The sequence below is a fragment of the Leptonychotes weddellii genome, unplaced genomic scaffold, assembly GCF_054177405.1.
Source record: "Leptonychotes weddellii isolate Sample4059 unplaced genomic scaffold, ASM5417740v2 HiC_scaffold_6316, whole genome shotgun sequence".
In the NCBI taxonomy this organism is placed as follows: Eukaryota; Metazoa; Chordata; class Mammalia; order Carnivora; family Phocidae; genus Leptonychotes; species Leptonychotes weddellii.
In genome coordinates, this window is record NW_028031942.1 from 1 (window position 1) to 10278 (window position 10278).

At 47.3% G+C, this 10278-nt stretch overlaps 1 protein-coding gene across 6 annotated transcripts; it reads left to right on the top strand.

The window, feature by feature from the left end:
- The first annotated feature begins 618 nt into the window (after positions 1-618).
- On the top strand, positions 619-10165 carry LOC145719685 (otoancorin-like). Of its 6 annotated transcripts, none has more exons than XR_014142548.1 (5): positions 619-2453; positions 3336-3409; positions 6620-6755; positions 7974-8164; positions 9316-10165. XR_014142548.1 is itself a non-coding variant. In XM_081811212.1 (5 exons), the coding sequence occupies exons 1-5, from the start codon at positions 3381-3383 to the stop codon at positions 9337-9339; spliced, it is 507 nt and encodes a 168-aa protein (XP_081667338.1). In that variant the 5' UTR covers positions 2503-3380; the 3' UTR covers positions 9340-10165. The 6 variants fall into 6 exon arrangements, 2 of the variants coding, with proteins under 2 accessions (XP_081667338.1, XP_081667339.1); XM_081811212.1 differs by lacking the exon at positions 619-2453 and adding an exon at positions 9096-9222 and having other exon boundaries at positions 2503-3409; XR_014142546.1 differs by lacking the exon at positions 619-2453 and adding an exon at positions 8340-9222 and having other exon boundaries at positions 2507-3409.
- Positions 10166-10278: the final 113 nt, after the last annotated feature.

Below are 10278 nucleotides of genomic sequence, written 5' to 3' on the forward strand. Positions count from 1 at the left end.
TTTTTAAAGATTTTATTTATTTATTTGACAGAGAGAGACACAGCGAGAGAGGGAACACAAGCAGGGGGAGCGGGAGAGGGAGAAGCAGGCTTCCCGCAGAGCAGGGAGCCCGACGCGGGGCTCGATCCCAGGACCCTGGGATCATGACCTGAGCCAAAGGCAGACACCTAATGACTGAACCACCCAGGTGCCCCTAAACCTTTTATTTTTTTTAAGATTTTATTTATTTATTTGACAGAGAGAGGCACAGCGAGAGAGGGAACACAAGCAGGGGGAGTGGGAGAGGGAGAAGCAGGCTTCCCGCAGAGCAGGGAGCTGATGTGGGGCTTGATTCCAGCACCCTGGGATCATGACCTGAGCTGAGGGCAGACGCTTAACGACTGAGCCACCCAGGCACCCCTCCGGTTTCTTTTTTATTTTATTTTTTAAATTTTTTTATTATTATTATTTTTTAAAGGTATGGAATTTTTTTTTTTTTTTAAAGATTTTATTTATTTATTTGACAGAGAGAGACACAGCGAGAGAGGGAACACAAGCAGGGGGAGTGGGAGAGGGAGAAGCAGGCTTTCTGCTGAGCAGGGAGCCGGATGCGGGGCTCGATCCCAGGACTCTGGGATCATGACCTGAGCCGAAGACAGACGATTAACGACTGAGCCACCCAGGCGCCCCTCCGGTTTCTTTTTTAAAAGCTCCAGATACCCTGGTCTCTACAGCCAGAGCTTCACCAGATTGGTTATTCTAAACTCAGATCTAAACTCAGATAAAATACAGTTGTAGGGTATACCGTTTGGCATGTTCGTAATTATGTTCTGAGACTGAAGGTCATTTACCTCCTTCCTGTCCTTTCCAGAGGTAGCCTGGAATGGGAACAGTACTTTAAGAAGAGTATTTTCTTCTTCATTTAATACTTCATTTTCCAAATGGTTAGGGAGACTCTTTAACCTTTTGGGGAGATCAGAGGCGGAAACTGACTTTTCACTGGATAGAAGCAAGTAAAATCGGGCCTTGGGAACAGTGTTTGGACTTGGGAGTCTAAACTTTTGGTGGGACAGAGTCCTGAGAGGGTGAGCAGGCGGATATACAAGGCATCTGCCCGACTCTGGCCTGGCGTGTTGTAGATATGAATAAAAAGTTTCCAAATAATGAATTCTTTCCCTGAGAGCCAGGAAATAAGCTTAAAGCTTGGTGTATAATCCAAGGCCATTAGAGGAATAGGCAAAATTTTCACAAAGCCCTGTCATTCCCTTGCATTCAGTCAGTGGTTCCCCAATTTGAGTATCAGCATTGCCTGGAACACCGGGGTTTTTGATGGGTATTAAGTTTCAGTTTTGCTAGATGAATACATTCTAGAAATCTGCTGTGCAACACAGTGCCTATCATTAACAATGTGGTATTGTGTACTTCAGAATTTGTTAAGAGGGTCGATCTCATGTTAAGTGCTCTTACCACAAAAACAAAAAACAAAACGGAATAAAGGAAACTCTGGGAGGTGTTGGATGTGTCTATTACCTTGATTGTGTAATGGTATCCTGGGTGTTTGCCTATGTCCAAACTTATCAAAGTGTATGCATTATACATGCAGGTCTTTGCATATCAAAATACCTCAATAAAGCTGTTAAAAAAAACCCCTCGGATGAAAAAACAACAACACAGATTGCAGAGCCTCACTTGCAATTTCTGGGGTGAAGCCTGATAATTGACATTTATAAAAGTTCCCTGGTAAGAGCTATTGAACTGTATTAAAAGTCTTGCCCAGGCAGGGAGGAAAGCCAATTATTTCGGTAACCTGGACCCTGGCATGGCGGTCTCCTTTATACTCATCAAACTGATCCAGTGGGTGGAGGTCAGACCTGCTTTGAGGAAGACTTCCATGTTCAAGGAGGAAGAATTGTTCCAACAAAGCTCCTTACCTAGAATCCCTCAATGCTCAGGAGCTTCAAATACCAGTTAATTAGAAAATTTGCCTTTGTTGTTTACACTTTTGCTGAAAACACATAATTATTATTAAAGAATAAAACAATATAGAGAGAGTAAAATTTCCCCAAATTTCCCCTGGAGCAGTGATTCTCGGAGAACTACTTGGCCATATCTGGAGACACTTGGTTGTCACTCCTGGGGGAGATGCATCTAGTGAGTAGAGGCCAAGGATGCTGCTCACTTCCTACAATGCAGAGGACAGCCCCACAACAAAGGGTTTTCCAACCCAAAATCTCAAAGGTGCTGAGATTTAGAGTCCCTCTTTTTTTTTTTTTTTTAAGATTTTATTTATTTATTTGAGAGAGAGAGAGAGGGAGTGTTCTAGCGTTGGGGAGGGACAGAGGGACAAGCAGACTTGCCACTGAGTGGGGAGCCCGATGTGGGGCTCGATCCCAGGACCCTGAGGTCATGACCTGAGCCGAAGTCAGACGCTTTACCAGCTGAGCCACCCAGGCGCCCTGAGAATCTCTCTTAAGGTAACCACGAAGAAAAGTTTGGTATTGACTTTGTGAGTTTTTTTGTGTCTATAAAACGTATTTATGTGTAATTTAAAAAACACAAATGAGTTCATACTATATACATTGTTCTGTTTAACTTTATAGCACAGGGGTGTGTGTGCACGCGTATATACATAAATAGGTCATGGCCATCATTCCATGTTAATAGATATAAATCTACCTTTTGAAACAAAATAGTTGCGTAGCATTCAGTTGTATGGATATACCGTAACTTACCTAACCAATCCCAGACCGAGGGACAGTGACATTATAGCTCTGTTAAAAGGTAAACCTAGGCATATTAAAAATTTTGAGAGTTTTTCTGAGCAAAAATCGATTGGAATCGGGCAGCGCTGAACCAGAAGTGGTTTAGAGTGCCCTGCAGGGGAAAAGACATATACAGAGAAAGTGCAGATGCAGAGAAAGAAATTATTTGACTGGCTATAGCTTAAAACCTAGTTGACTCTTGGTGATTGGTTGTCGTCGGTGTTTTGATTTCATGACCTTGAGGCATTTATAGACTTTGATTTTGGTGTGCTTACATAGGGCTCCCTGTCGTTAGGGCCACTTCGGTCTAATGGCCTCCTTGTTTAATTAATTTAACATCTCACTTTCTTGCAGTTATAAACAAAACAAGGTGAGCATTCTCAGACTTAAATTTTTGTGCTCGCCTTGTGATCGCCTCAGTGTCCTCATCCCTAAACTGGACACAGTAGTGGTACCTACATCGTAGGGTGTTCTCTTAAATAATAAGTAAACATATATAGAGCACTTAGAACAGTGCCTGGCCCAGAGAAAGCACAGTTTTGTTTGCTCTTATGATTATTGGACTAAATTCCTAGAATTGCTTTAATCTTTCAGGTTAATTGTTTGGCGTGGAAATACTGGGAGGTCTCCAGATCCTCTATGCCACCTTTCCTCTTGACTGCACTCCCGTAAGTGAACATTGGCTCCCCTCTCTGGCCCAACAATGAGATTGGTGGGAGTCATCCAAGTCATCTCACCCCCAGCTTTTTGTGAGGAGCCAGAGTGGAGAGTGCCTTCCAGAATTAAGCCCTTGTGAACCAGGATTTAAATTCTGAACCCCACATAGATATTTCAGACAGAGTCTCTTGCCTTTTTTTTTTTCCCTGTTATTTCAAAACCAAAGCCAAAGCGATCCAAGCCCGAGTGAGTGCCGGTGAAGCAGGTCCCATCTGGGCTGGCCTCCCAGCTGTGCCCAGGCTCCAGGGTGATCAGGGCTGATGTGAGTCGTGGGAATTTCTCCGGGTATGTGTGGGCGTTCAGGCCTGGGAGGGGGAGCCCTGCTTTTTCAAACACAATCTGGACACTCTTTTTCTCTTTATTTCCCTTTTCCTTCTCTTGCTGTTAATTGTCTTCATTTATTAAAAAAAAAAAATTTACTGAATGCTTACTATGTACTTGTTCTCAAAGATAATTTATTTTTCCCCTTATAAGAGCTTACAGTCTCTGGGAGGGGGAATATACAAGCATGAAGCCATTTATAATGTCAAGTTGATACTTGGTTGAAAGTGATAAGAGCCTTAACTCAAGCTGGCTTAAGCAATAAAAGTCAGTTTTGGTTCAGGTAACTGGAAACTCCAGGAATAGACTTCAGGCATGACTGGATCCAGGGGCTGAGTGGTCAGCTATCTGTCTTTTGGCCCAGCTTTCCTCTGTAGGCTTCTGTGTCAGGCATCTTCTTTCTCTGTAGTGGTCTCTGGCCGATTCAAGGCTATATCCTCCTGGTTAAAAGACTTTTTTTCCCCATCCTTCTCAGTAAGTCGTGGGTTTGACTGGGGTTGTGGCAGATGGATAACTCTGACTGGCTTAGTTTGGTATTGTACCCCTGGAGCTGAGAGTGAAGTGGGGTCCACCCCAAACCACAAGGACTTCAAGTGAAGGGGGTGATTCTCCAAGAAAGCCAGGTGCTGTTACCATGGGAAAGGGTGATGGGTAGAGGGCACAGAGGGGGGTGTGACTCTTTCAGACTGGAGAGCTGGAGGAGACTAAACTAAAACTCAGAGAATGAGCTGGGGTTTCAGAGTTCAAGATGGACACTCCAGGCTGGGGCACAGGGAATGTTTGGTCCAGCAGTGGGCAAGGGAAGCAAAGGGTGTGTATCTGCAGAGTAGTTGGGGGACAGAATGCCAGAGAAGTAAGGGACAGTGAAATCAGGGAAGGTTTGTATGACACCATGAGGTGTTTCACCTGTATTCTGGGCACAAATCCTCAGATTTATGTTTCAGAGAGATCATTACATCTTTCCACATAGCGGACAGAATGCAGGAAACCTGGCCGGAAGGAGGGAGACACGGAAGCTTATTTCTAGAGCCTGGACCTTGGCATGGCTCTCTCCTTCCACTCATCCACATCTCAGCTTAAATACCTGTGTCTTAGAACGGTCTCCCCAGCTGTCCTCTCCATCATTCTCCATTGCAGAGCCATTTTGTTTTCTTCCTTACATTTATCACTGGCTGAAATGACCTGTTTTATTCACTGGTTTCTCTTGTCTTTACCTTACTAGAATGAAGCATCCTGAGAACAGGGACCTGCCCCTCACCTAGTGTTCACGGTTGTAGCTGTTGCCCATTACAGTTCCTGGCATGCAGCAGATATTTGCTGAATGAATGAAGAGATAAATAAGATAGCAGTCCTGTGAATGGAGAGGCAAGAACAGATCTGAGTAATATCAAGCTGGTAGCAATGACAGATTTGGGCATAAAGGGAAAAAGACACATGGGCTGGTGTAGAGGAGGAAGAACATGTAGAATTTGGGTTTGGAACAGTCTAGTGGTCATGATGAGTAGGCCATGTGGGTCTAGAGCAGTCTTTCTCAACCTCTGTTTCATTATTGCCTCCCTAAAGGGAACAATTTAATTTCTCCTGAATGAGAGAATTTACCAGGAATAAGATTTTGTTGAATAGGATTGAGCTTTAGTTAGTCACAAATCATTGTAATAACTAAGATTTTTTTTTTTCCCCGCTGTCTCTACCTGAAACAGTTTTTCCCCCTAGGGGGCCATATTGCCTCTGTTAAGAATACATGGCCAAGAGTTTGGGGGGGGGGGTTGTTCTGGACTGGAGATGCCAGAATCGGGTGTCATTTCTTTTACTTTTTCCTGCTCTCTCCTTGTCTTTCTTTCTCACTTTCTATTTTATTCTCTCTGTTCTTTATCTCTTACTTCTACTTTTTCTTTCTTTCTTTCTTTCTTTTTTTAAGATTTTATTTATTTGAGAGAGCCAGAGAGCACAAGCAGGGGGAGCAGCAGAGGCAGAGGGAGAAGCAGGCTCCCGCTGAGCCGGAAACCCGATGCGGGGCTCGATCCCAGGACCCTGGGATCACGACCTGAGCCGAAGGCAGACACTCAACCAACTGAGCCACCCAGGCGTCCCTACCTTTTTCTTTCTCTTCCTCTCCCCTCAACCAGTCCATCAGGCAACATATGTTTTTTGTTTTTGTTTTTTTTATTTTTTTATTTTTTTTAAAGATTTTTTATTTATTTATTTGAGAGAGAGAGAGAGCATGAGGGGGGGAGGGTCAGAGGGAGAAGCAGACTTCCCGCAGAGCAGGGAGCCCGATGTGGGACTCGATCCCGGGACTCCAGGATCATGACCTGAGCCGAAGGCAGTCGCTTAACCAACTGAGCCACCCAGGCGCCCAGTTTTTGTTTTTTTTTTAAGATTTTATTTATTTATTTGACAGAGAGAGACACAGCGAGAGAGGGAACACAACAAGCAGGGGGAGTGGGAGAGGGAGAAGCAGGCTCCCTGCCGAGCAGGGAGCCCCATGCGGGGCTCAATCCCACGACCCTGGGATCATGACTGGGAATGAAGGCAGAGGATTAAGGACTGAGCCACCCCGGCGCCCCTCAACATATGTTTACGGAGACCCCATTCTCTGATTGATGCTACTTGGGCGTAGAAGAGAGGCAGGATAGGACGTCTGTTTCCCTGCCCACAGAAGAGGGGCATGGTGGGTGGGAGGCTTGCTCCATCCCAAGAGGAGCCACAACATCCCTGGGGTGAACAAACATTTATAGAACAGCCCTGGGCTAAGCTCTTGGGCATGTGGAGGCTGATTTCAGGGGCAAATGCAGAGCTGCCATTGTTTTCCTCCTCTCATTCTCCCCGTCTCTTTCCAGGGCTCACTACCTGGCTTCTGTCCCAGCTTCCCAGTGTGTGCCCTTTCTGATCAACCTGGGGAAGAGTCAGTTGGACTCCTTGGTTTTAGATTCCCACAAAAAGAATTCAGTCCTTAGGAAGGTACAGCAGTGCCTGGTAAGGAAACTCTTCCTGGGTGACACTTTCCCTGATACTCTTTCCTCTCTGGGTGTCTATGGCTATCCTGGGGAGCCCTCGGGGGATCTGGCTGGGACCTTGAGCTTGTGGTGATGGCCCAAAGTCTGACTTGTGGGTCTCAAAGCTGGCCCTGGGACCCTGGGTGGGGCAATCTTGGCCATCGGTTCTGAGGACTGCCATCCTGGGGCTTGAATGATGGGAGGCTGCTCTGGGGGACTAGAAAGATCACAGTACACAGTCTGGGATGTAGGCTGGCCTCTGGCAGTGGTTGGTTATGTGGCTTCCAGCAAGTTATTCCCCTCCTTGAGCCTCAGTCTTCTCATCCCTAAGATGGATGCAAGAGCACTTCCTGCACGGTTATTGAGGGCATGAAATAGGCAATAAATTGTTCAATGCCAAGGCCCAAAGGGCACACTGTCTGAGTGTGAACCCTAGGCTTGCCACTGGCTGGCAGTTTCTTTATCTTTAAAAAGTGGGTGATATTAGAACTTATCTCTTACAGTTACTTTGAAGATGAAGATTAGGACGTGTAAGCTCTTAGAACACTGCCTGGCATGTATTAAACACTCAAATGTTATCTCCTTTTGTCACTGGGGAAGGAGCTTTAGAGGCTTTCAAGTCCCATACAGATTTTTTTTTTTTTTAAAGATTTTATTTATTTATTTGACAGAGAGAGACACAGCGAGAGAGGGAACACAAGCAGGGGGAGTGGGAGAGGGAGAAGCAGGCTTCCCGCGGAGCAGGGAGCCCGACGCGGGGCTTGATCCCAGGACCCTGGGATCATGACCTGAGCCGAAGGCAGACGCTTAACGACTGAGCCACCCAGGTGCCCCCAAGTCCCATACAGATTTTGAAGTGCTATTTTTATTCTTGCTGTAGTATTATTAGTATGGTCGTTGAACTCTGGGGGGGCCTCAGAGCAATGGCACCAACGATGACGTCAGTCCTCATTTATGGAGTGTTCACCACGTGCCAAGTCTTCTGCCCACACCGGCTCCTTGGTGGGGCCTCCTAGACTTCCGAGGCCTGCCTCCCTGGGGTAAAATCACACCCCGTGCTGCTCTCTTCTAGTCCATGGTAGGGTGGGTGATTCAGGTCCTGGAACCTTTACGAGGTTGGGGATCGGGATGTGTTGTGGAGGGGTCACGATCTTGAGCCCTGCTGGATCTTCCCATCAGCTCCGCTTGTCGGTTTCAGAACAACTCCACTGCTGACGAGTACGCGGTAGACATCATGGGCAAACTGCTCTGCCACTTGCCAGCAGCCGTCCTCCACCGCGGTGTCTCTGCCCCGGCCTGGGCCACAGCCCTGCACGGGCTCAGAGACTGCCCAGACCTCAGCCCCGAGCAGAAGGCTGCCGTGAGGCTCAGGCTCCTGGAACAGCGCGGGTGAGGAGGGGCCAGGCTCGGCCCCGGGGGGTGGGGAGGGTGGGGGGCTGAGCGCTGCACAAGGGGCGCCGAACCCTGGTGCTCCTGCCCTCCAAACAAGAGAGTCTCCGGCTTAGGACAAGGTTAGCCGCTTTCGTTTATTCTAGAAATGTGACCTTTCTTTTTTGGGCCTCAGATGCCCTGTGAAGTGAGGGCAGTAGCTGCTCTGCAGGCCTCCGTGATTGTCACCACGTCTTGGCACATTTAAGGACAGGAGTTTTGAAAAGATGGCACCTTACGAATGCAAGGAGGTGCATCCTTATTCTTGGGTAATAACAACAACAAACAGTAACAATAACGCAGATGATCAAAGCATTGTCAGCTCTGGGTCCAGGGCAGCTCTGGGCGGGGGAGGGGACGGACACAGAACTCTTTTTTCTCGTGTAGAGTCTTCTCAAGTTGGGAGCGGGTATTTGAGTAGGACCTAGCCATCAGTCAGCGGTTAAAGACAGCAGATGTTTCTGGAGTAATTACTCTGTCCCAGGCACATGGGACGTGGACTGGAGAGGCTGACTCCTTGGGTTCAAGTTTTGTGTACGTGGTGGTACACTCTATTGTCTATGTGACCTGGGGAAAGCTACTTGATCTTTTTGCACTTTAATTTCTACATCTGTAGAATGGGGACAGTAATGGAAGAGGAAGGACAAGCTGTGCTGTTAGTGACAGAAGTTCAACAATTCAAGCTAAAAAAGAAGTGGGAGTTTATTGAGTTCAGAAACAGAATGTAATGGAAAACTCCAGGGCTATACTTCAGGCCTGACTGGACCCAGAGGCTCAAGTGATGTTGTCGGGAATATGCTCCTCCCAGCCCTCAGCTCTGTGTTCCTTGGTGTGGCCTCTATTCTCTCCACTTGGTAATGGGAACAACTTCCAGTATTCTCTTTACTGCCAGAGATACCAGGAGGAAGAGGGCTTTTCCAGTAGTTCCAACAAAATTCCCAAGGGTGACCTGGTGTCCTGTATGTGCTACCCTGCATCACATGCCTGTTCTCTTGGTCAGGGAAGTGGGACTTGCCCAGGTATGAAGTTGGTCTGTTCCTGCAAGAAAAGGATGCTGGGAGACAGAGAAAACAGCACGGTGTTTCAGATAACTGCTTATCCTCTTTTCCTAGACTTCCCCAGAACTGGACGGCTGAGACGACAAAGGACTTGGGACCCTTTCTAGTACTTTTTTCAGGAGACGAATTAAGCTCTATTGCCACAAAGGTACCTCTCTGTTCCATCTTTGGAAGGCTGAAGGGGTTTGAAGGGGAGAGAAAGTGTGGTCAGTTATATACCCCCTTGGGTTTACTGCCTGTTTGCTTTCTGGAACCTTCTTCCCTGCCTCAAAGGGCTCAGATGTTTCCAGCTCTGCTCCAGGATGCCCAAGGTTTGGGAAGAGGGAGTGAGACAGCAGCGAAACCAACTCTGGGCTTTTCACATGGCCCTCCGTCCAGGCAGACATGCCCAGACTGGGAGCTGTAGGTCAGTTACCACCCTGCTATCTGTGTGCTCCCCACATGCATGCCTGTTTGAGGGCTAACATTCAGCAGTGCCGTATACACATGCACACGTATGTCCAGTGTGTGCAATCCCACGTGCAAACACATTTAATCCAAAACCAAATCCTTATGGAGCATTGCCTTTGGGCACACACTTTGCTTGGAGCAACTCTCCAGAAGTTAGACAGCGTAGTCCAAGAGCTGTGCCAAACAGGTACAAATTTGTCATCTTTTTGCTGTATAATCAAGCCACATGATCTCATTGGCATGCAACAATAAGTATTAATTTCTTGAGGACTGGTCTGTGGGTCACCGGGACTGCTCTGCTTCCAGAGTCTGCTTCTAGGGGCTCAGGCTACCTGGCGCTTGTTCTTCACGCCATGGAGGTCTGAAACTCCAGAGGAGTTTTGAGAATGACCTGGGAAGGTCATTTTCCATTGGCCGAAGCAAGTCACATGGCCAAGCTCAACCTCAGAGGGGCAGGAAGTAGTCTCCTTCATGCAGAAGTGGAGAGTGGGGGGGCGCCTGGGTGGCTCAGTTGGTTAAGCGACTGCCTTCGGCTCAGGTCATGATCCTGGAGTCCTGGGATCGAGT